We start from the raw sequence: 24,852 nt of genomic DNA on the forward strand, positions 1-24,852 counted from the left end.
AATTTGTTTGTTACAAAATTAAAATAATTGTTTTTGTATGATAAAGTCAAAAGTACAACTATGTTGACATTCAATATGGCGGTATGTCGTCAGTGCTGTGCTGTATCGTGGTGAGAATTATTTATTAATTTAATGGATTTTGTTTGTATTATTATGTATGTTTCTTTGCAATTTTGTGTTTAAGCCACAGCTGTATAGTTATTTTTTGTACTCGTGGTGGTTTCAAAGAGTTCTTCCTATTATAGCGTTAGCGGCATTACAATTTCAGTTTCAGGACGATCGTCTCGTTTGTCAAGCAGTCGATATCTATCTAATAAAATGTAGTACAATATTTCGATGCGACGCTATCATATTCTGAGTCTAATTAGAGATATATATTTTAAGTTTTTTCGTGAACGGTTCCATATAAAAGCTTTATTAAGGTTCGTGATGGCGGGTTCTCTCGTTCGATTGTATTAATTGTGTGGTGCTTAGTGATGATGTTCAAATTAGAAAAGATTTGTGCGTTAGTCTCAATTTCCTTTTTCTAATAAAGAAGTAACCGACGTTACATTGCTTAACGTAACGTATATTCGAGGCTTAAAAATAATATATTTTAATCCACCCTCCTAATACTTTTTTTTTAATATTGGGAAGTTGGATTAAAATGTATATAATTTTTCTTGAAATTGAATTTGATATCACAGTAGGAGTAGTTTGTTTATTTTAATCTAATCTATCCTTATTTTCTTTACAGTTCAACTTTAGAGAATAAGTAATTATTATATATATATATATGTAAATATTAAAAGTTAATCAAAAAGCAACGCTGAATTGAATTACAAATTTGAAAATATAAGGCGATGCAAATAAGAACTCCGATCCAGCAAGCATTGAAGACATCTGAGGAACAATAGTATATTTCCAGTTTTTATTGTTTTCATAGTGTTCTGGTGCATAAATTTGTGATCTTTGTTCTAAAGACTTTGTGTTTTAAGGGACACAAATTTTGAAAATGTGATTATGTTTTACAATATAGTTAGCACTATTTAACCATAACACCATACTTTCTCTGTGATATATTGGGTTATAACTGAGATTTGGACTCATATATATTATTTATAAAATATACACTTTGATATTGTCTTCGGAGATATTGGAATGTCCGGCAATCCTCAGTGGAAATTGTTCCAGCCGCCAGATTCACATGTATCTCCGCTGCGGGATATTTTAGATCTCCAGCATTCTAACATGCAATCAAAGCAGGTATTTCGAAACGGTAGGTATTTATTATTAATCTAAATGTAATTCTATTGTAAAATCTAGTGTTTTAAATGTAGCTTAATATTATTTTCATGTCTCCTTTATTTTTAGGCTCTTTTAGTAGTGATTTTCCCAGTTCTCCCAGAGATAACTATAATAATATGAATAAGCCAAGTGGTGGGAATAGATTTGGCACGGGCTTCAATATAGATACGTGTCCAATGGGTGATTCTGTTGGTGTATTTTCATCGAGTTCCTCAAACAACCCCACTCAGTATGATTCTGTAAACAACCCACCCATTAGAGAAACTGGGATAATTGAAAAATTACTTGTAAGTTGACACTAAATTGTTTATAGGTTAACATTGATATGTCTGCAATTCCAATTGTATTGTTTCAACATTTATATACTATTGTAATTACATGAATTATATAATCAATGGGACAATTTGTTTTCAGCACTCTTATGGTTTCATACAGTGTTGTGAACGACAAGCTCGTTTGTTCTTCCACTTTAGCCAGTTCAGTGGCAACATTGATCATTTAAAGATTGGTGACCCTGTAGAATTTGAAATGACTTACGACCGGCGTACTGGAAAACCAATTGCTTCTTTTGTTACCAAAATTGCACCTGAAGTAGTCCTGAGTGAGGCGCGTGTCACAGGCATAGTCACTACCGAAGTTAAGGGGGAAGGTTCTGGTGATAATACTGGAAGAATATCCTATGAAAACCGTGGCGAGTGTTTCTTTTTGCCTTATACCAAGGATGATGTTGAAGGAAATGTGACATTAAGAAGTGGGGATGCTGTGAGTTTTCAAATTGCAACAAACCAAAGGTTAGAACTTATTAAGTTTTTTTGTAAATTAAAGTGTTGAAATCTTGGTTGGATAAAAAAACTTGCTTGCAACAAATGAGAACCAGCACTTGCTACATTCATGAGTATGACATACTTATTTTACATTGTGTTCTATATGGCACAACTAATATTTCAGAGGCACTCTGGGTGCTTGCCATGTCCGATTTGAGAATCCTGTACATCCCGTGAAATATCATGGGGTTGTCTGTTCTAAAAAAGAAAATTTTGGATTTATTGAACGTGCTGATGTTGTTAAAGAAATATTCTTTCATTATTCTGAAGCAAAATTAAAAGAGGAATTATCCTTAGGAGATGATGTTGAATTCATTATACAAACAAGAAATGTAAGTTTAGTAATACTATATTGTATACATTGTGGAAAATATTTAATAAAGAAATATGCTATTTCTAATATTGATAACATTGACTTATTTTTTAGGGTAAGGAAGTTGCTTGTAACATTACAAAACTACCAAGTGGGTCTGTTGTATTTGAAGATATAAATCCTGAGATTATGCGGGGACAAGTACTGAAACCCCTTGAAAGAGGTAACATGATGCGTGTACCACAAAATGATCCGCTCCCTGGTAGGATAAAGTACCGTGCAGCAGATCACTCTGAAACTGAGGTAAATTAATTTTCTTAGCAAAAACTGTATTTTTATTGTTGTAACTAGGTCTTCCTAATTTTTAATTATACCTTTGCATATATTTAAAGAAATTACTCAATACACAATTGATACCATTATTAGGTACCATTCGGTGACAAAGATCAATGTGGTGAATTCACACTTCGGCATGGTGATTGGGTCCAATTCCAAGTGGCAACAGACAGGCGAGATCAATTAAAGCGCGCAACAAATATCTCCCTTCTAGATGAGTCTTTTAATGTTTCAGGAGAACGGTAAGTTAATTCACATTCTTCCTTCCAATTCTATACACCTATATATATAATACTGTACATTGTTTATTATTTAATTAATTAAATAATTCATTGAATTAAACAATTCATAATATCAACAGAAGGGAGCAAGGGCTTGTCTGTTCCTTGCGAGAAGGCTTTGGATTCATTCGGTGTGTTGAAAGAGATCAAACCATGTCCTTCCATTTTGCTGAAGTCTTGCGTCTAGGTCAAGAACTGAGCGTTGGTGATGAGGTATGTATGAAAGGCAGTTTGGGGCCAATATCAAAAGGCAATTATTAGTTTTGTTATTAGGCATATAAACTATTCAGTCTGCTAACCATATACTACTGTTATACTATTTATTGTTGTTATATAAACACACATGGCCATAATTTATAATACCAGGAAAGAAGTTTGTTTTTGAAATCAACACATTCCTTTGTTATAATATAATGCTGGGTTCATAAGAAACTCCTGAGTTGTTATAATCCAGCGCAACAATTAACTTATGCTGCAGTCAGAAAGGAGTATACATATTGTTTGGTGGCTGGACATAATTTAATGTTATCCTTTTGTTTACACAATATTTGAAAATTACATTTATAAAAAATTCCAATGTGTATAACAGGTAGAATTTACTGTGGACCCAGTTACATCTTTCTCTAACATGAACACCCGTCAATCCGCTATCCGTATCAAGCACTTGCCAGCTGGCACTGTAAAGTTTGAGACATTGGTTGAGAAAGGCATCCGTGGTGTTATCAGTAAAGAGGCGCAATCATTTTCCTCCTCATCCAGCCCAACACGAAATGGAAGTTCGGTGAGTGGAGATATTTTCAGCAATTATATAATCTATATTGTTAATAAATAATTTTTATAATTGTTATTAATTATTAAAGATTAGGGATGTTATTATTATTTGTTTGTGGTTTTAGTAAATTGCAGTTCTCTACAATTTGCTATGTAAACTTAGTAATTTGATTAATTGTTCATATGTGTTCCTAATGTTACTTGAATTAATAAATTGTGTTTTATTTATTTTATAATACACATTTATATGCCGTTTGAAATCAATACATTTATTATGTTGTGCAACATTTATTTACAAATATCCCATAATGTCCAAATTATACAATTGTTTAACTGGAATTACTACTACTAGTCTTATAGTAGTAAGTCACCAATAGAAAAGTAGAGTGGTACATCTTTTTCCAAGACGGTTTTATTCTTTTAAATCTCAAATTTTATAAAAATAAACTAACGTTGAAATGGTTTGTTCAGTAGTTATTGAAAAAAGTCACAAAGGTTTGAATTTTTCTCTTCAATTTGTGCTAAATGTTAACAACGAAAGTAAGGATTTATTACAGTGTACTTTGTAGATATCTGCATTTTTAATAGCAGATATCTACAAATGTCGTCTTATTATTCTCGTTATATATAGTACCTGTAATTATGGCATTCTAGTTTTAATTATTTGTCCTAAGCGTTTTCCATAATAAGTATGAATCAAAGAAAAAGCTAGGTTGATAAAAGTTCAAACAGCGGAGCCTCTTCACTGTTAGATTAGTTAATGTTTTGAAGCAATCATAGCAGAGATCTGTTATATTTTCTTAAAAATTCTTTCGATTACACTGTCATGAATATTACAGCCAATAATGACGTGCATAATATTCGTCTATAATTTTTATTAATTACCAATGAAAATATTTTTTTTTTTGTTGAGCTCATTATGTAGTTAAGTTGTTATTTTTTAAATTAATGGGATCTATTCAGTTTAGGTTATATATAGTTCATACACTTGGCTAGGTTTAGGTTTTAGATTTGAATAACATAGGAAATTCCCACTTCAGTTACTACAATAACCACCTGTCGGATGATAACAATCGCGAATATAAATGCAATGTACCGTAGAAGCGGATGTTCGATTGTATAGTGCTATTAGATATCGCTGCCTTGTCGGTGCGAATTCTATATTTACTTTTACAATATTTGATTTACAAATATCTATTTTGGTATTAGTGTTGGTAAAAAAAATACCTTTTAATATATAATTAGGCACCACCGAACCTTGTCTTGCCGAAATTCAATACGTTTATGACATGAGAATCTGATTTTCACCCTAAGTACAATTATAGTATATATGACACATTACGATTGTATTATAATAATATGGAACACAACTAAACGTTAAAAAATACTGCCATTTTATTGTATATAATGTATCAATAAAATAGTATCTATGATAATTGTATTATCTGACTATATATATAAAAACTTGTAGTATTTTGATAATAATTACTTAGATTAGTTGGCTGTAACGGTAAAAAACTTCATTATTTGTTTGTTTTACAGGAAAATGGAATCATTACTTGCCACATCAATAACGTAAAGAAAAACATACCCTTTGCCGCTAATAAATGCGAAGTAAAAGTACTTCCACGTGTGGGCGACAAAGTTATGTTTGATATATACCAGGTAACATGATTCTTTTAGAATGACATTGTTTTAGATAATTATTACGAATAAAATTTAATTAAACGTTAGTAATTTCATAAAATTTTTGTTCAAGAATGAAGATAGGTTGTTTCATAAAATATTTCTTTTTTAAATAATGTAAGTCATAAAATCATATAAATTTAAAAACAAATTATAGTTATTCAAAATAATAAAACAGTAAAAAATTGCTTAAAATTTGTATGATTTTACACTTGCCGTATATGTATTGTATACACGCAAGGATTTTCATTAGGTTATGTGGATGGTACGTAATAAAAGAATATTAATACTGATTCATTGAGAAAAATTGTCTACCGAACTAATTAAAATTTTATCTTTATTTCATTTGAATGACAACCTTTGAAAATTGTGATTGATTCTCTGCACTATTTAGATTCATAATGCGGTTGTATATTAACATAAGATATTGTTAAATTACAGTCTAAGAGAACCAAAGACTTAGTGGCAATGTCTGTACAAATACAAACTTTGGGCATGGCCAACGGAAGTTCTGCTAACGGGAATTCTCGTCCCATCATGCAAGGGTTCATCGCAGCTCTGAAGGATGGCTTTGGGTTCATAGAAACAGCTGACCATACTAAGGAAATCTTTTTCCACTTCAGGTAGGGTATATTTTAAGCTTGCGTGTGTCAAATTAATAAATATGATGTCTTTAGTCTAAAGTAAAGTTCTTCAACGGATATTTTATACGAATTTATTATATTAGATTTGGATTACTAAAGAACTTTTTAATTTAACAAGAATTATGAAAATTTTCTCTATGAAATGCTTTTGCTTATTTATTATGACAATATTATCTTTTTGTATTTAGTCAAAAGTTAGAAATGTAGGAGAATAATATAATGTATAGCTATGCAATTTTTTATTTATTTAGCAAGGCAATTTTTATTCTTGAGGTATATAATTTTCAATTATATATATACGAAATAAGGGTCGTTGTTTTGTTGACAGAAATGAGTCTTATTGAAGGTTACCCATGATACTAATTTGGGCTGTGCGTTTGTTGAAAATAGTTAATATTTATACGAAATTTATGTACAGTGAAATTTATATAAATGAAATTAAAATATATCTCTTACATGACAATTTAAAAAAATGGGGCTATAGTTGGAGTAGAGAAGCGAATGTTCTATTTATGATTGCGATATTTATGGTCTGGGTTCTAGTTAAATTCTAGTTGACCTAGATGCAAGTAATTTCAGACTTGCTATAAATAATTATTAAATCCATCTTTCGAGAACTATTTAAACCTATTCTGAATCATACCTATAAGTTAATGCTTAAGTATAAGGTAATGTTTAAGTTACCCGAAGCGATGTAATAGTAATTAATGAGAACCTTATTAATAAAAACTACAGCCGACTAATTGAATACTTTAAAGTCTTTAAAAATGCACCACCTTTTTTAGGTCTTGGCCTCAGATTTCTGTTTCTTTTTCATGATCATTTGTTAAACTAATAGGCAAGTAGGTGATCAGCCTTCTGCGCCTGACGCATGCCGTCGACTTTTTGGGTCTAAGGCAAGTCGGTTTCCTCACGATGTTTTCCCTCACCGTTCGAGCTTATGTTATGCGCACAAAGAAAGAAAATCCATTGGTGCACAGCCGGGGATCGAACCTACGACCTCAGGGATGAGAGTCGCACGCTGAAGCCACTAGGCCAACACTGCTCTATTTACTACTAAATACTCACTATTTTTTAGCAGCATTAATAACTTGCGCAGTATTTCATACATATTATTGATTTAGTTATATTTCTAATTACAATGATGAATGGCCCATGTGTTTACAGTTAAAATAAAAATTTCAGCAACCTCGAGCGCAATCCAGACGGTCTTGAGCTCGGCATGGAAGTTGAATATTCGTTGGGAAGGATCAGCAGTTCTGGTGGGGGCTGTGCCAGTGCTGAGTTTGTTCGTGTCTTGCCCCGAGGTACTATCCCCATTGCCAAGCCATTGGAGGCGACCCTGAATGGTACAGTTACGCGTACTATGCGCGCATTAAACCCGGACCAACCACAATATTCCGGTGAGGTTCTCTGCCTATACTTGGTATTATTTATAATGCATGAAATTTATTGGTGGCTATATTTTACGTATTGAATTGTGGAGATATTTTTATTCTACTTTGATATAATCACATCATTTATTTATTAACACTTCGTTATATTACAATATAAAAGAAATTGAACATAATTGAATCAAAAGGTGGGCAACTGGCGGCCTTATCATTTTAGAGATTGTTCAAGTATTACGTCACGCAATTTTTAGAGATTCTTGACTCCCCACCCCCATGAAACGCTCCGTAATAACCTAAAACTTACCATTATGCGGTGTAAAGTACTGAAAAATATAAAATAATATTACCAATAATGCGTAAATCAATCCCTGACCCGCATCGTAATGTTTTTTAAAAGGACCAAAAATTCGTTACGTAATACTTGAACGCTCCCTTATGAGAAATATTAAAATTTCTAAATTTATTATTTACAGAAAAATTAGTATACTTTTGGAGATTGAAAAGAAAAATCTATTTGGTTTAGTGTCAAAATCTCAGCTCTCAATTGACCAATATTAATAATTTTCAAAAGTTTCAGAACGACGACCAATAATAATTTTTATCTTTTCAGGTATGATCCAAGCTGAAAATGGGACGTCATATGAGTTTGGAATTATGGGCCTAGCGTGCAAACGCGAAATTCTTCAAATCAGCGACCCGGTGACATTCCAAGCTGACGTTGAGGGACGTGCGACTAACATTGTGCCCGTTAGAAAGAAAAGACGAGCCATTGTAGACGCTATCAAGGGTATGTGTATATTTAAAAAATATCAAATAACTATCAAGTAAAAAGAACATGTATGTATACTACATCTCAATTACATATAAACCTCGGAACTGATTATGATAAAACCTACTTTCATTCTGTTCTCGAATGAGGATTTTTTAGTTTCCAAGGATTAAATTGTACTAAAACATACTTTGAAATTTTAGTATACGCGCTTTCAGACCTAAATTGATCTGTAAATGATACATAAATATTTTACATTTTCAATAAAATCACAAACAAATTGATAATGGTTAAATAAAAAAATAACATTTTACATATTTTATTGATTAATCCGTTTGCCAAGTTCCATGCAATTTATATATATATATATACTAATATTCTAAATACATTTTTTTTATAAACTCTTATATAATTCTACTTTATTAGCGTTAGGCATAACTACCCTCAGGAACTATTGCAATTTATTATGATATATTTATTAATAAGTTATAAATTGGTTTGCAGGAGGTTTCGGTTTCCTGTCTGTGGACGGTGAAGACAACCGGCGTCTGTTCTTCCACATGTCGGAGGTGCGCGGCAATCACGCGGAGTTGCAACCAGGCGATTCGGTCGAGTTCGTTATGTTGACTAATCCACGCAACGGGAAATCGTCTGCTTGCAACGTTGTTAAGACCGGGTGAGAATCAAAATATCATTTGTCTATGTAACAATGTACTGTTTTGACGTATATGTCCTAGTTATTGCTTAATAACTAAATATAAAAAATATACAATATAAAACAACCTTAAAACAATATAAACAAAATAATTATATACACGTTTTAAAAAAATTATAAGCTAAGTGATTTTTGAAGTCGATTTAATGTTCCACTGCGAGCGGAACGGACCTATTACGGACTCCGATACACAAAACGTCTCTGCTTTGGTAGAAGCATACAGAATTGGCAATAAGTTCTCGGGTTGTGAAAATTTTCTTGCTTCTGACATTTTCAACAAATTAATTTTATCAATAAAAATCTCTTGATTTCTGACAAATGGTAAATTAGATTTTTTTTTAAATAATTTGTCCTAGTCGCTTCTGCGTCTGATTCTCATGACTGAGGTCGTAGGTTCGATCCCATGCTGTGCACCAATAGATTTTATTTTTATTTAACATTCCCTCGATTTGTGAAGGACAATATCGTGAGGAAACCCGTTTGCTTTAGACCCAAAAAGTCGACGACGTGCGTCAGGCACAGAAGGCTGATCACCTATTTGCCTATTAGATTAACAAATGATTATGAAACAGATACAGAAATCTGAGGCCCAGACCTAAAAAAGGTTGTAGCGTCATTGATTTAAAAAAAACTGGTGCATTAAAAAAAAATCAATTAGTCGGCTGTAGTTTTTATGAATAAGGTTCTCATTAATTACTATTACATCGATTCGGGTAACTTAAACAGTTAATGCTTATAGGTATGATTCAGAATAGGTTTAAATAGTTCTCGAAAGATGGATTTAATAATTATTTATAGCATGTTTGCATTGTAGCGCCATTGATTTATTTTTTATTAAAAAAATGACTATTTTCGGTTACCTTTTTAACGCTTTAGGTATAAGAATCGTTCTCGACCGGATGTCCGTCATGAAAAACTTAACTAAACCAAATAATTTATTACGTTACAGGAGCAAGGGAGCGGTCTCCAAGACACGTCCGGAGAGATTGTTAGCGCGTCTTCGTACAATTTCGCAAGAGGACGCATCCACACCTCGCGTGATTGTAACACGGATGCCACGAGGTCCCGATGGCACACGGGGCTTTCGCTCAAGGCGTCCTATCAACGGTAGGTATTTCTTGTGTGTTTTGTCACCGTTACATTTTAGTTTTAGTCATTTTCACGCCATGTTTCTAAAGTGGAGTGTGCTCTGGAAGGGTGACAATGACAAAACTTTTGCATTCAAAGCGTCATTTGCCGATTTGGTTGACCTTTGGCGGTCGTTGTCTGTGAACTTATCAGACATAGAAAAAAAAGCAAAAAAAAAAAACTGAATTACACCCCGTTTGGAGTCACAGGCTAAGTGGAAAGTTCTACACTATGTTCTATTCCCATTCTTTAAGTTTTAAGTAGTCTTTCAGTTTTTTATCATAGAGTCCTGGTTTCCACTTCTCAATAATGATCTTATTATCAATATATTCGCTTTTTGTGTAAATGATGACGCTAGTTTGCGAGCAAAGTTAAGAATTGGAAGGAAAATGCGAACATTTGTCATTTGTGCGCTCGCTGCTATGAAAACCGAACTGCACGGTGACAGTTCCGTTGGCTTGTTCGACGGTTGACGTACATAAATGTCACTCAGTATTTTTTTTTGGATTTTATGACCTGGTATTTACAAACTTTAGGTCAACCTCAGTAATTAAGAATATCTACACACTTCTTATATCAAATGTAAACAGTCAAGGTGAAAAAAGTCACCCGTGTGCGCTAGCCCTTTATTTGTATTGAGAGGACTAACGAAATAAAATAATAAATGGTCACCCTGCAGCGCCAGTGGTGTGTTGCCAGCTTTAAGTAACGATTCAGTAGTGGTACAACCTTATCGGTTAACAACAGTGTCTTCGGTTTGGAGTGCATCTGTTTAGATATTTATTATAGTATAGCATTCCATCCATTAACATAATAAGTTTTCGAGAATCAAATGTATAAATTGTAAAATAATAATATTGAAAATCTTCCTTTTCAGAACAACTTACCGAATAAAGGCCTGAACTACAGCTGTTTATACTGCTATGCATTGTAGGTATGCATTCTAGATTTGTTTAAATTCAAAGTAAACTCAAACAACCATGGCACTCTCCATCCCTTTATATGTATTTCATATACTTTAATATAAAATATTCAAAGGGTTTGTGTAATAATACTTTCTTTTTTATTTGTTATACCTACATTCCAATTTGAATTTATTCAGAGAGTAGCCCTTAGAAACAATTCCTTCAATGTATGAATAATATGTACTGAACAATGTATGAAATTGTATTTTGTTGGAAATTTATTATCGCATTATTTTGTAATAAAATGACATTTGTGATTTTCGAGAGTGCCAATTGTTGTACAGTTTATGTATTCAAGAGAGACTGACTGATTCTCGGTTTAGCAGCATTTAGAAAATTTTAATTTATTTAGGTTATTCAGTTGTCGTATCATAGTTGCGAGCAAATTGCTTAGATATGAGCGTAAAACATATCAAATTATCGAATTTTTTTGCTTCTTTAGTCATGTGTTTGTAAGAGGTTCTTTTTCGCGAGGACACATTGTTCAAAATTCCAGTTTCACTTTAACTAAATAATTGTAGGCGACACATAACAAGTGTAGGGTTTTTAGTTACTACAGTTTAAGCAATGTACAAATTCCTGTTATTTATTAGGATGTTATGTGAACGTGGCTCGTTTTTTTTAATTCATCATTCTTTGAACAATCACTAGGGAACGAAAATATTAATTTACAGAAATATAAAAGTATATTAGAATAGTTATTTAATAAACTCGTAGATAACTATTAAAATATTTAAAGAGTATTTAATATGTATTAGCTTATCTCAATTATAAATAACAATGCGTTCAAAATTGTTTATATTTATATGAAAATTTATAAGTGTAATTTTTAGTTTAACGTATGTGTTCGTATATCATCACCAACGCTCGCATTTTGTTCAACCATTAGTTAAGTTTATTTCAACAACGGTTTCCGTCTTTCGCCTAATTGTTTTCGCCCTCAGTATTCATTTTTTTATTCCTACTTTAATATTTATATAGTAATTACATTGATAAAAAACAGAGAAAATTTGTTTGAAGGCTTTCCATTCTCTATCCACCCAAGTTTATGCAGTTAAAGTTAGTATACAGTATCACCAACTACTAGAAATAAACTGTGCAATCATCGCCCATGGCCCAAGGCGTGGCGTAGTCAGGCGTGGTTTCGGAACGTGTTACGGCTAAGTGAAATTTCCCGTCCGCGCGACGCTTTTAATGTAAAGTGTATATAAAAATATTTTTTTCTCACACCCTTTAATATTGGTTAAAAAAACATCACACAAGTCTAAATATAGTAAATCTTGATAAAAATATTCGTGAGGCGGTAAACTAGTTTTTAGGAGATCTTAGTTACGTGTAACTTGTATTGGCTAATGTTGTCTTTTTGTTATAATATTTAGATCTCTATTGGAAATTTGCCTGTGATTAATTGAAAACTTAATGTGCAATAATTAAAGGATAAATATGTCCTCGGGGCACATAATCTAGTCTAGTTATAGCCTTCATGTGTTATGTGTCGCGTGTGTGATTCGTTTTGGGGTGAAATTATTTAGAGCATTTCTAATGACGTCCGACTGACGGATTGAATATTTTCCGTGCCCATTTTTGACACGACCGCTTAATTCAAATGTTTATTGTGATATGTGAGCAATAATATGTGTTTCGGAATAAATTGTGATTGCGGTGCTTTCGTCACGATTTATTTTTTATATGAATTATTTTTACCAGCTTTTTGGACATTAAAATTTATTTATAGCGTATAACCCACTTTTGTAGGTGTAAACTAAACACCATTTATAATAAATATGTACTGTGTAGTGCCTTTACGTTGTTTCAAAATTATCAATTTAGAGGCTAATTTTGGTAGTAGTCATATCATTGGTAGTGTTTAAAATGTCTCAATGTTTATATAAAGTTTTTAAGGAATTTTGAACAATCGTCGCCGATTGCCTTATGCTTGGTGTTTTTTTTTATTTTGCTATATTATACTCTTTTATATTTTGTACAGGTATATATTATCAAGTGCCAGACAGTTTCACACATTATTTCACTATACATATACATACAACTGGAATATAACATTTTTTTGAACCAAAGTACCGTTTCACTTTTTAATATAAACCTATACATGCCTGTGTAACCACGTTATATTATGAAAGTGGATAATTAATATTAGATGTTGTAGTGTATTGATCCCCGGATCGATTCGGGTTTAGGTATTATTATGTACTAGTCTTAACATTAACCATTACTACGGATAAATTATCAGAGCAGACGAGTGTCTTGTATCGAAGATCTGATTAAGTTAACGCTACACCGCCAATTGGAGTTCATACCTTATATACATGTCGAAGTGTGCCGTATCTTTTTCCGAATTTACAAAAATTTAAATATAATAAATGTTAATCAACAATAACTATTTCATTGCATATGTTAGTTCCTTTCTAAAATTACGTAGGTTTGGCGGACACAATATTTGACATGCCTAAAAGAACCTCTGACTTAAATAACGAATGTTAAAATTGATATTCGGAATTGCAAATTTTGGATACTGAAGTTTATATTTTTTTTAGTTTATCCTCTATGATATGACAAAATAGTTATGCCAAAAGTTTATAAAGTGTGTACAATAAAGATGTGATTTAGATGAACAAAATGAAAACGATCACGACCTAGAGTGAATGGGGTCATGGCGTGTTCATTTGTACCTTATATACGTACGGTAATCTTCTAAATAGGTATTTTCTTTAAATTTTTGTTTGTGTCGTACTGTGCAATATAAACTCCTACAGAACGCAGTATGATGTTGTCGAATATTAGCTCTCAAACATGCAACAAAGTACACTAAATATAATATATATAAACTAATAAACAATGTGATTAAAACATTTACAAATCTTTTTATTTTTACACATTTTTCGACTCATTTATTAAAAAAGTACAAAATTACATACAGTTAAAAGTACAAATTTACATCTTAATATAGTTACAAAAATATATTTGTAAGATTCAACAGAAATAATGCTAACAGGCAGCTATATACTTACATTCCAAACTAGTATAATGTGGTATTACCAAATTTTTCTTCAATTTTTTCACAATTTAGTTTATAAAAGCGATTTTTGTGGTCGTAATTTGGCCACTGCTTTATGGCATTGTTTAGAATGGATCCTGGACTCGCGGTGGGTCCCAAGTCCTTGGCACCAATGACCAAGAAGTCTTTTCGCAAATGGCCAAGTCGTACACCCTCTTCTAGAAGCATTCTCGTTCTATTTAACTGAGCTTCAGTCACCGAGGCGTGACTCTCAATTTCTCCACGATAATCACCTACACGTGTTTAAAATTGTTAGAATGGTTTCAAAAGTTTAACAATTAAAGGTTCTGGGAAAGGAGAAACTTAAGCGTTTTGGATTCTGTATTAAAATACTAATCGAGTCGCAGATTTTTCCATAAATCACGCTCAGATGCGTGAGAAAATAGTAAGAATGTCATTTTGGCACAGAATATGGCGGAAGCTACAAATAAATATGACGTAACACCATTCGCTAAGTTATTTCTAGTTTTAATTAAGGGTCTTTTGGTGTTTAATTAAAAAAGACCTTGCTTATTACAAATGCGAGTTATACATGTCTATAGACATTAAAAATACCTATGAATCCGATTCCAATGGAGCATCGGTTATAGCCAAACGTATGGGCTCCTTCGATGTTCCATCCTCGACCTTCATAAACGCGACCATCATTTCCGATCAGAAAGTTGTATCTAAATACAATAACAAATTATTTAATAATTACAATTAAGGGGATCAAAATTATATTAGTATTGTAGTCGGTATACATGTTTATGGTAGTAACAACTCTATCAAATAGCAATGGTTAAATTGAAAGATTACTCCGTCTCAAGAGAATCAAAGGCCGAAATTATATTCAAGATTCGTCAAATAGGTTACAGATAGAACATAAGTATATCAACTTACGGTATATCATAGTCATAATGACTTATAAAATAGCCTTGCAAATTGCGCAATTCAGCGGCGCAGTTCTTAAAGAGACTGCATTGGGGGCTGACTGTATGCTGAAAGATGACCAACATCAATGGCTCAAAGGTGTCTAACGTGTGGGTGTAGTTGTACGGCCGGGCCAGCCACATCTCTCGAGTGATGCGCCATTCATGTGGTGCTAAAATATGAACTTCGTGAGATCCTGCTAGTAGGTATATTATAAAACTTATTGTACTTACGTTTGCGTCATGCATTAAACAAGTATTTTAAAATATAAAGACCCAAACATCTCGATGGCGTTCTTAACTTTTTTTTAATTGTAAAGTAGATCAACCCACTTTGCCTGACACTAGGCATCGCTTTTTGGGTCACCCAATGTTAAATTTGGCTGCTGGTATTTCCTTCACCGTACGATCTCGATTTTAATTATTTTAACATAAGTTGCAATACCAGTTTGCTCATCGCTCATTGTCTCATACTTGTTCAATATTATACGAAGCTTATTCTAACCCGATCTAGATTCGTTTCCCGGCGGAACCATTGAGAGAAAACTAATCATCTACTTGCTTATAAAAAAACTGAAACAGCCACAGATGAAACTGTTTATAGGACCTCCTAACTACGCGATCAAGCAGATCCGTGGCTGTGAACTAAACAGCAGGGAAGTTGTTCTCTTTTCCAGAAATGGACTTTATTAAGCCAAGTCTGGTGGTCTGGGCGTCTCCCGCCGGAAATATCCCCATGATTTTTATGGGCTGAGGCCGCTGACCGGCGGGACCCGTCTCCCAAAATTTTTCAGAAGAAGAAGCTTTAGGGAATTACATGGTTTGTAAACAAATGGCACATGAAAGGCAAGTAAATAAACCTATATAAGATAATGCGAAACTCAAAGATAATGTTTTATCTACACAACGGCATTTTTTATAAATTGCGGTGAATAAAACGGATTGAATTAATATCAAAAATTCCAAGTTGCAAAAAATAGCTATTTCAGTAGTAGTACCAGCATGATCTCACCATAAAAGCAGGACTACGATTCATACTTATTGGTGTTCATTTATTAGAACCAAAGCGACAGTAATGATAACAATATATATAAATGTAGACGTACCTTTGTCTATAGGCGGTTCGGATGTATTGGCTGACTGGCCTGTGAAGTAACCAATGAGAGCTATACACGTGATAAGAACCGTGATTGCTGCCGCGCAAGACAGTCGTTCTGTACGAGAACTGTTCTTCACGATGTTCCAAAGATATTTAGGAAAGGAGAGCTCTGAAAGTTGTAACATACTTTAGAGTGTTTGAATCTGTTATTTAAATAAACATTTAAAACAAGATTAACTAACTAATGGCAACTGATTTTTTGTCTATTTCCTTAATCATTTTATAGGCAAGTAGATATAGCTTTCTTTGTAGGTACAGACTTGTACATATATGAGAAAATGCTCAGTGTTTATAACTTTATCATTCGTATGCGTAAGTTGTAATTGTGTACATATAAAAATGCTGCAACATTGGGTTTCGAAAGCACGGCGAAAGACATGTAGTTATACTAGATCAAGATATATTTAGCAGTATTTCATAGAATTCATTGAGAAGCATATAATAAACAAATAGTTTAATATATGAGAAGTGTATTGTTTTATCTGGCCTGTAACTTTTATTAGAAGAAGCCTAGAATGCAGCACTAAAAGCGCGTGTGAGAGTTGACACAGTTCCTCAATTGGTCAAAACTGGTACGACTTAATCTTAATTAAAAATATACTGGCAAAAAGTGATTTACTATGTAATTTTGGAATACGGACAAATTTTAACACCACGCATTTCCGAGTATAAACTTGTTAAAATCATGATCAGCCTTTTGTAGTTAACAATGTGGTATATAAAAAAGTGGACTGTAAGCCAGTGTGTTAACCACTAAGCCCTTTAGCCTGCAGTTCTTTACTTGGAAGCGGTTGTTAGTGCAGCTGTATAACAGCGTACTCTGACTTGGATACGTGTTGTTATCTTGGGTGACGCATAATTCTATTTATACAGCACACATCGCAGATTATACACTAAAACCACGACAATTCAATCAATTTTTCTTAGGTATATTAGGATTGTACGTACAGCCGGATACGGACAAGTTTAAAATGGGTTGGTTCAGCTGAAGATAACCTATTACATACTGGCCTATTCGGCTCACGGACAGAAAATACAATCATATGTAGGTGTCAAGACTTAAGTTATTGTCCGCGTCGCTTTGTTTGCGTGAATAATAATTTAAAGATTCAGGCGCTTTGAGGCAGAGGAAACGACTTAGTTTCACATGTAAAGAATCTTACACACATAAACTTTCCTATGTCTATTGATGGTTCGTTTCAATGGATTGATCCACGAGTTGCCTAATCCAATTTTACTAATTACTTACCAACAGATGCGTGCGTCATTCACGTCATATTATATTGTGATTCAATGAACGTTTTCGATTTGCTAAGCGTTTCGCATTTTGGTATTGTTAGTATTGTATTTGGTAAGTATTAGTAGAAATGAATTAATCTACAAAACTAGGTAAGCATATTAACTCATATAGTATAGAGAAAATCACAAATAACTTCATATTCAATTTATTTAATTTCCTTATAATTTCATACTTTATACCTTAGCATGCATGAGGATTGCACAAAAATCCTTATAGTAGTTATAAAGCTTAAAAGATAATGATTTTAATACAAATATATACTATTTATACAAAGACTGAGATCTCCTATTTAATGTTTAATCACATTTATTTAAGTTACAAGTAAAATAGTTATAGAAATGAGAAAAAACATTTTTTATTTGATCTATTAAAAGTTTAATTCAAAAACAATACACTCACTTCCTTTAAGAGTACGACCCACATAACATATATCAATGTGAATAAGTCAACAAGCCAACTATGGAGGCTTCGTGATCCTGTCTACATAGGTCAGGATTTATTTTGGACCACAAATTGATATCCTTATATATTTCATCTGGATAAACAACCCGTAATGTTTGTAGAACTCCAGTGAATTACTTTGTCCATTGATCGCAATAAATGTCGACCCGGTGGGACGGTCAAAGGTTGTAATTGGCATTGTGCGTAAACTATAAAGTTCGGAGTCAACACTCCCAGTTCTACTAGTCTTTTTAGTAAAATATTTACATGTTGAAACTGTGCTTCATCAGGTACGTCATTTACGTAGTTTCCGAGAAACATTATTGTTATGCTTCTTCTATTCCAAAATGATACCATGACGCCCAAAATATTCGCACCTCTGCCCTCAAAAACCAATCCATTACCCCCCACAAGAAAATTAGGCCCAATATCCAACCAGCCCCTTCTCAAATGATCTTGTTGTATGGATAACATCACTTCTACACAAGCGAACTTCTGATTACAGTACTTTGCGGCTGAATGTCCTATTATCACAGAGGATACCGGGAGTGCAAGAAATTCTTCACTGTAAGAAGGCATCGCTTGCCAGTCTTCCCGCCGAAGATACCAGGACTCCGACAGACCTAATCGAATAAGTATCAATAGTGAATATGTGATTTTAAGTTACTTAAAAAGCCTCAAAGAGAAGAACTAAACTGTTACCTATGTCTAGTCGTGTTTGGTGTTTGAGTAGGGTCATGTATATCAGGTAGATTGCCAGGCCAGATGCTACGAGAAATGCCCAGCATATGAAGACAGCCACGCTGCAGCGCAGTGTACGTGCATTATTTGGCGAGACCAACTCAAGGCCTAGAAAGCGGCCTGTGAACAAGATAAGATACACTTGTTATGTGGAGAAGAAAAGAGCTCTGATAGTTTGTATGTTTTAGTTATTTTAACTACGATTTTAATTTAATAAATGCATAGTATATAAACTGTATCATAAATTGCAACAACTGTATTAGTAGAAAAACACATAATTGTGATATAATTACAAATACTTATGACGCTATACAATGACAACGGTATTTCCAATGACAAAACGGTTGATTCTAGTTAGTTTGTTCAGATCTACAGTAAATATATATGCAAAACTTTAAAAAGCGTTTCAAGATTTAAAAAATATTATTTTCTGATGAAATGTTTAGCTGCTACTAAAACACGACACGATTTGACAAAGGTCAAGGTCACAAATTTGATTAGAGAATCAAATTTGTGTATCAAACACGTCGTGATTCCGGGGATTTCCGCGCCACAATATTTTTTACTAATTAAATTCATGGCCATACATCATGCGTAATCATGCGGCGATAAAACATTTGAGAACCCATTTAGGTGTTGATGGGAGGATTATCTAAAATATGATAGTCATGAATAAAAATCTTCGAAATCAAAACCGCAAGGCTGCTTGAGTTAGACGTTACTCTTTTCATCAATAAACCGAGATTGTTTTAGTACTTTGAATGTTGTCATATCTTCTACCTAGGGCTGACTGGCATTCTGACTAAGAGAGTCAAAAGATCCGTAAAAAGGGGAATGATTAATAACGTAAAGTAACGATTGGGATAAATAAAAAACATGATTCGTGAAATACATAGAAACTAGTTATATACTCTAGTATATAGTATTGTGTAGAAGTATCTAGAGATGGGGTTGCAGTTTTTTAATTTTTCTTGAAATCTGTATGTTCTTCTGATTTCACGAAGCATTTAGTGTCATAGCTTCGACGTTAAAATAATTATTTACTTAAGTAATAGTTTGTAAACTGAAATAGATTCATAAATGTATTTTATTTTATGGGAGGGCAACGGACAGGTGTCTCATCTGATGTTAAGCGCGTTGCCCGCTTGGCCCTAAGTCGAATTGATTCGGAAATACTTCTGTGTGAGCTGGTTCCACATATGTAAGCCTAAATGAATTCAAGAATAAATATGTATGTATGTCTTTTGATGTTTGATGTATAAAGAACGTGTTTGAGTAAGGTCTAATCAGGATGCAGTTTTCACGCATTGCTTTTTCTAGTTAAATTACTAAGTGGTATAAAGTTTTAATAAACATTTATTATCTTTATAAAATACGATAAAAAATTGTTGACCTGCATTCGAAGAGATATAGCTAATTGCTAATATAAAGTGCGTATTGATAAAGTCGTTTATCAACACACTTATTGAAATCTAAATTTTATTTATAGCTTTGTTATATACCTTTGTTAATCTGTGTTAATAATTTGAATTGGATCTATCAACCAATAGGTTGATATGCATGCAATAGCATTTCATGAATTTTATCTAACTGTTACTATCGCGCCTTCGTTGGAACAATAATTTTGGAAGTATTTTTGATATTTTTTAAAATAAATTACATATTTATTTAAAAAAATATCAAACAAAAAAAACAAAATATTAACTGCATTCACACATAAATCCTTATTATTTTTGGCAATTAGTTGTCTACGGTGACTTTCTGAGATTTTGTTTGAACGCTTATTTTACAATTAACAACTGTCCGCGGTTATGTGTTATATTCAATTATAGTGTATATTACTACACATCTAACCATGCTGCTTTGTTAGCTAAGAATTGCCCGATTTGTTGACGATTATCATATAACAGAAAATGATAGTTTTGACCTATTAAAGTTTCTTTGTACATGTACACATGAATATAAGGATGTAAAGGTTCGAAACAAAAAGTTCATAACAATTAAGTAGAGAATAATTCTGGTTAACAATATCAACTAATAATATCCATCGTTGCGGCAATTAGTGAGTTTTTATTTAGTAAATATTTTTATTAGATTTGATCGATTCCAAGGGTAGCAATACATTAGTTCTAACTACGATGAATATTTGTTGAATGAATTTCTTACAACAATTTTTAACGACCGTTATTTTTTTACTTTAATAGAACGCTGTGCTAAACTGCTTAATGCTACTCAGACTTTAAGAGTTGTGTCATCCTCTACACATAAAAACTATTTTTAAACAATACTCATTTTGGATTTAACGGTGGAGTGGAGTGGAGTCGCATGATTAGTCACCACTAAATAAACTTAATACACCACTAGTATACATAATTCAATCTAAGGTAATAGGAATAAAGTATATTCGCTTTAAATAATATGATAACGCTTTCATTTCTAGGACTAAGAAAAGCCGTTACTGACAAATGTAATTAAGTTGAAAATATATTGCGGTAAGAATATTTTATTTGTACGTCTCCGTGTTAGACATCAAATTTAAGTTGTAAATAATGTCTGCTATGTTTATTTTGGATATCAGACCTTGAAGCTTTCAGAGGCGGCTTGCGCCTGCTTTGACTTGTGATTTTTTTACTAATTAAATACTTGTGATGATTTGTACTTGTTTTACACTAACATTGGTATGTTCGCAATATCTCTGTAATAAACCAATATTAGATTGGTTGATTATCCGGTTAGCTGAAATTTGGACTGTGCGTGAAGGAGGATATCCTTGAATGTGGCGTGGCAGGCAAACTGCACGGACAGCAAATAAAACGAATTTATTGATAATAAAACAAGTGCATGTGACGATAAAGTCTTTCTTCAGTATGTTATATGAGGACGGATCCTTTGCTGATGTCTCAGAGGTACAAGTAATCTGGATAGACTCGTTGTGAATTGCAGAGTGGCAGGCAAAGTGAAAGTTAATATAACTTTATTCATATAGGTAAACAAGTATACTTATGAACGTCAAAGAAGTAAAATTAGTTGTAAATTTACATTTACTAGCAGTTCGCAAGGCAAGGGCGTAGAGCGGGCAAGAAGAACTGGTAAGAAACATTCCGCCACTCTTGTTAATCGCTAAGTTTTGATACAAATTGTTTGAACTGGAGAAAATCAATCCCAAGGATTATGATCATTTAAATATTAGTCAAATTTATAAGGCTCTGAGATTGAGTTGAAGATCCCCGACCAATCCCGATCGATGACCGATCAAGTAAAGTTGCTGACAGGAGGGTGCCTTAATATGGAAAAGGCGCTAAGGGTCGACTAAGAATGGGAATGGAGGAAACTATACATATGAAAGGAGAGACTGTAACATTCTTGATTATAAACTTTTTTTTCTTTTTAGTCACTATTGTAATCGTCATATTAGCTGCACATTTTGGATATTGGAGTTAGTATAGATACATTATACAGTGTATATATGTGTGTGTAACTTCAGCATTTTTCAATTTTTAGTGTTGCCTTCTAATATTTCTTATAACTTTGCAATCAGTCACTGAATCATCTGGTCCGTCCGGTCCAGTTAATGTTGGATATTCATTATAACTTCCAATAGAGGTTTCGATAGCGATTCAAACGTATATGCAATTATTTATTTATCTGAATATCCGCTATGCAACACAGCGGTACCACTGTACACTAGCATGTAGAGGTTTTAGGACGTGGCGGTACAAAATTAGTAATTACAGAGTAGCGATGATGATATGATGTAAATGGTAAGCGGAAATTAATCATTTAAATAATAAAATACGACTTTTGCTATACTTCTGAACGACAATCTTTCTAAAAAATTAATGAATGAATTGATGCGGCTGAAACCAGCTATTATGACAAAACACTGTCGCGTTGTATTAAAGAATTTACTTAAGTACTATGTCGTCCGTTTCTGTCAAATCGTGTTTACGCTGTGACGGAAAGAGACATGTCTGCTAGTTAAAACGGTGTAATTAGATGAGTATTTCATGAATTTTAAAACAATACCAAATGATAGACGTTATCATTGCGCCGAACATTTAAACAAAGGGTTCAGTTCCCTCGTATATTCATTAAAATGAAATATACGTATATAATGTATTAATTACAACCCTGCAATATATTTTTCTCGTATAATATTTAAATTATGTGTTTTAACTTTAGTTCATCGGAAGATTATAATGTGTTTCTATTACTTACTAGAGCAGAGTACTTATCAGTTCTAACGTCATTAGTTTATTAGCAAGATTATAAGCAAGTAATAAGGAACTTTCAATTTTAATAGTAAATATATTTATTTACTTTATGTAAGTATACGCCGCAGATATATGATAAAAATGGTTGCCAATTGGTTACTTTGCACGCATTGTTATATGTACGTTAGCTAATAATTAAAATACAAACTTTATACAATTAGACTTTTGCATGGAAAGATATGGTGATGTATACACAAACAGAATTATCAACTTGTTAATCAGGGCGTAATATTGTTTGCAATTTTCCAATATGGGAGTGTATTTAACATGTATTTGAAACTTAGATATCGACAACAAACATTAATGTACAAAATAAATACTCATGTCGCCATGCAGTGCGCCAGCCATTATTCGTCACTAAGCTCCATGAAACATAAACAAAAATAAAGACAAGGAAAATCGTCATCACCTTGGCGAGCTAACATTTAAGCTGGTTCTGTATATTGACAAATTCATATTATAGGTAAATACCTAATAATAAATATAATGTTTACACAAACATACGCTAATTCGCAGCAGGATGTAGATAACGATATAACCGACCCTTACCTTTGACCAGCTCTTGATTTTGTACATTCTGCGTGACAGATACAAATTTTGGACCAATGTGCACTTTTTTTGAATTATTCACGTTTAAATTGGATATGGAAGGTGTCGCAGCGGCCGTGCTTGGTACCGGAGCGATTCGATCATCATTAACGGCCAAGGAGTTGACAGCGCCCAATCCATTGCGCACACGTTCCTCTGTTTTATCGTTTTCAGTCCACATAACACAAGGGAAAATGGCGGAATAAACAAGACGTACGAAGACGACGTATCACTTGTTGCTCGCAGCTGTGACTAATGGAAACAACATACCTACGCCCCACAACGCGGCGTCCGCGACGCTTGCCGTAATCATTGCGGTTTTGAGTTTTTCAACTCTGATAAGGAAACAGACATCAGTATTCTTGCTTGATTCCACGCATGCATTCTAGGATTTAGATAAAGTCCACGTATAATGAAAGAAATATTTTTTAATAATAAGACTATACACATTGTTTAGTTCACTAATCAAGAATAACTACGAACAATGAAATTGTTTACATTTAAATTATATACTCTTAATGTCGGTTATAAAGTGTTTTTTATCACATATTTCTTACACACTATTAGTTCTTCATTAAGGATACTGACCTTGCAAATGACTTCCAATTTAAAAGCCCGGAGTTTTTAATATCTTCAATACATGAATGGTCTGTTCGAAGGCTGGTGGAATTATGAAACATGAAACCCTTCAATGGTAAAGATAGGAACATCGCGGGGACATCCCTTATTAGTTATCTGTATAGTTAACGAGAGTTCATATGATCGTTATTACTTTATCAATAATCACAATTTATTTTGTTACTAGAAATACACCTTTATGTAACCATTAATTGGAAATCGCATTAAATATATAGACTTTCGTATTTGCGTTGGAGTTTGTCAAAGAGCGATGGAACAATGCACGCAATGGATCATAACAGTAAAGAAAGTAAGGTAGCAGATATCACAATAAAAATAAAATCAAATGGAAGTGTGGAAGTATTAACCTGACGTCCAAGGTGGTGCAAAAGAGGCAGATTGAGTAAGTGGATAGACCAAAGGAAATACCGGGAGGCACATGTCAGAGACACAGAGAAATGACGAACATTTTATAAGGAGCACACGTATAATAATAATTCAGTGACGTTACAATTGACTTACATCTTGACTTCAGATTGCATTCGTTTTTTCAATCATTCTTATTTTACAGACAACTGGCTGCCGTGTTTGACATCTCATACATTTGTTAACTACCAGTATGTCTCACACCTCA

The 24,852-nt window shown here is 33.1% G+C and overlaps 2 protein-coding genes across 3 annotated transcripts; one reads left to right on the forward strand and one right to left on the reverse strand.

The window, feature by feature from the left end:
- Nucleotides 1-13,982, forward strand: LOC123718414 (cold shock domain-containing protein E1). 2 transcript variants are annotated; one of them, XM_045674857.1, is made up of 16 exons: nt 1-110; nt 737-1,258; nt 1,354-1,574; nt 1,702-2,078; nt 2,236-2,443; nt 2,539-2,727; nt 2,851-3,002; nt 3,122-3,254; nt 3,631-3,822; nt 5,355-5,477; nt 5,940-6,121; nt 7,328-7,545; nt 8,147-8,323; nt 8,810-8,981; nt 9,970-10,127; nt 11,026-13,982. In XM_045674857.1, exons 2-16 carry the CDS (start codon nt 1,141-1,143, stop codon nt 11,040-11,042), a joined length of 2,637 nt encoding a protein of 878 aa, XP_045530813.1. In that variant the 5' UTR covers nt 1-110; nt 737-1,140; the 3' UTR covers nt 11,043-13,982. The 2 variants fall into 2 exon arrangements, with proteins under 2 accessions (XP_045530813.1, XP_045530815.1); XM_045674859.1 differs by lacking the exon at nt 1-110 and having other exon boundaries at nt 719-1,258.
- LOC123718825 lies at nt 13,974-24,261 on the reverse strand. Its single transcript, XM_045675734.1, has 8 exons — nt 24,189-24,261; nt 23,562-23,985; nt 18,700-18,858; nt 18,093-18,620; nt 16,204-16,365; nt 15,069-15,270; nt 14,742-14,854; nt 13,974-14,419 (listed from the first exon to the last, which is right to left on the reverse strand). Exons 2-8 carry the CDS (start codon nt 23,779-23,781, stop codon nt 14,148-14,150), a joined length of 1,656 nt encoding a protein of 551 aa, XP_045531690.1. The 5' UTR covers nt 23,782-23,985; nt 24,189-24,261; the 3' UTR covers nt 13,974-14,147.
- Between the last annotated feature and the right edge of the window lie 591 nt (nt 24,262-24,852).

This window comes from Pieris brassicae, chromosome Z (genome assembly GCF_905147105.1).
Source record: "Pieris brassicae chromosome Z, ilPieBrab1.1, whole genome shotgun sequence".
NCBI lineage: Eukaryota > Metazoa > Arthropoda > Insecta > Lepidoptera > Pieridae > Pieris > Pieris brassicae.

Bases quoted from the DNA above. Each gene is read 5' to 3' on its own strand.
- LOC123718414 (XM_045674857.1), top strand. From the start codon at position 1,141: ATGTCCGGCAATCCTCAGTGGAAATTGTTCCAGCCGCCAGATTCACAT. The intron at 2,728-2,850 runs GTAAATTAATTT...TACCATTATTAG, and splicing joins CAGATCACTCTGAAACTGAG to GTACCATTCGGTGACAAAGA. The intron at 6,122-7,327 runs GTAGGGTATATT...TAAAAATTTCAG, and splicing joins GAAATCTTTTTCCACTTCAG to CAACCTCGAGCGCAATCCAG.
- LOC123718825 (XM_045675734.1), bottom strand. From the start codon at position 23,781: ATGTGGACTGAAAACGATAAAACAGAGGAACGTGTGCGCAATGGATTG. The intron at 18,859-23,561 runs GTAAGGGTCGGT...TCTTGTTCACAG, and splicing joins AAATCAAGAGCTGGTCAAAG to GCCGCTTTCTAGGCCTTGAG. The intron at 14,420-14,741 runs GTATTTTTAATG...AAACACGTGTAG, and splicing joins CATTGGAATCGGATTCATAG to GTGATTATCGTGGAGAAATT.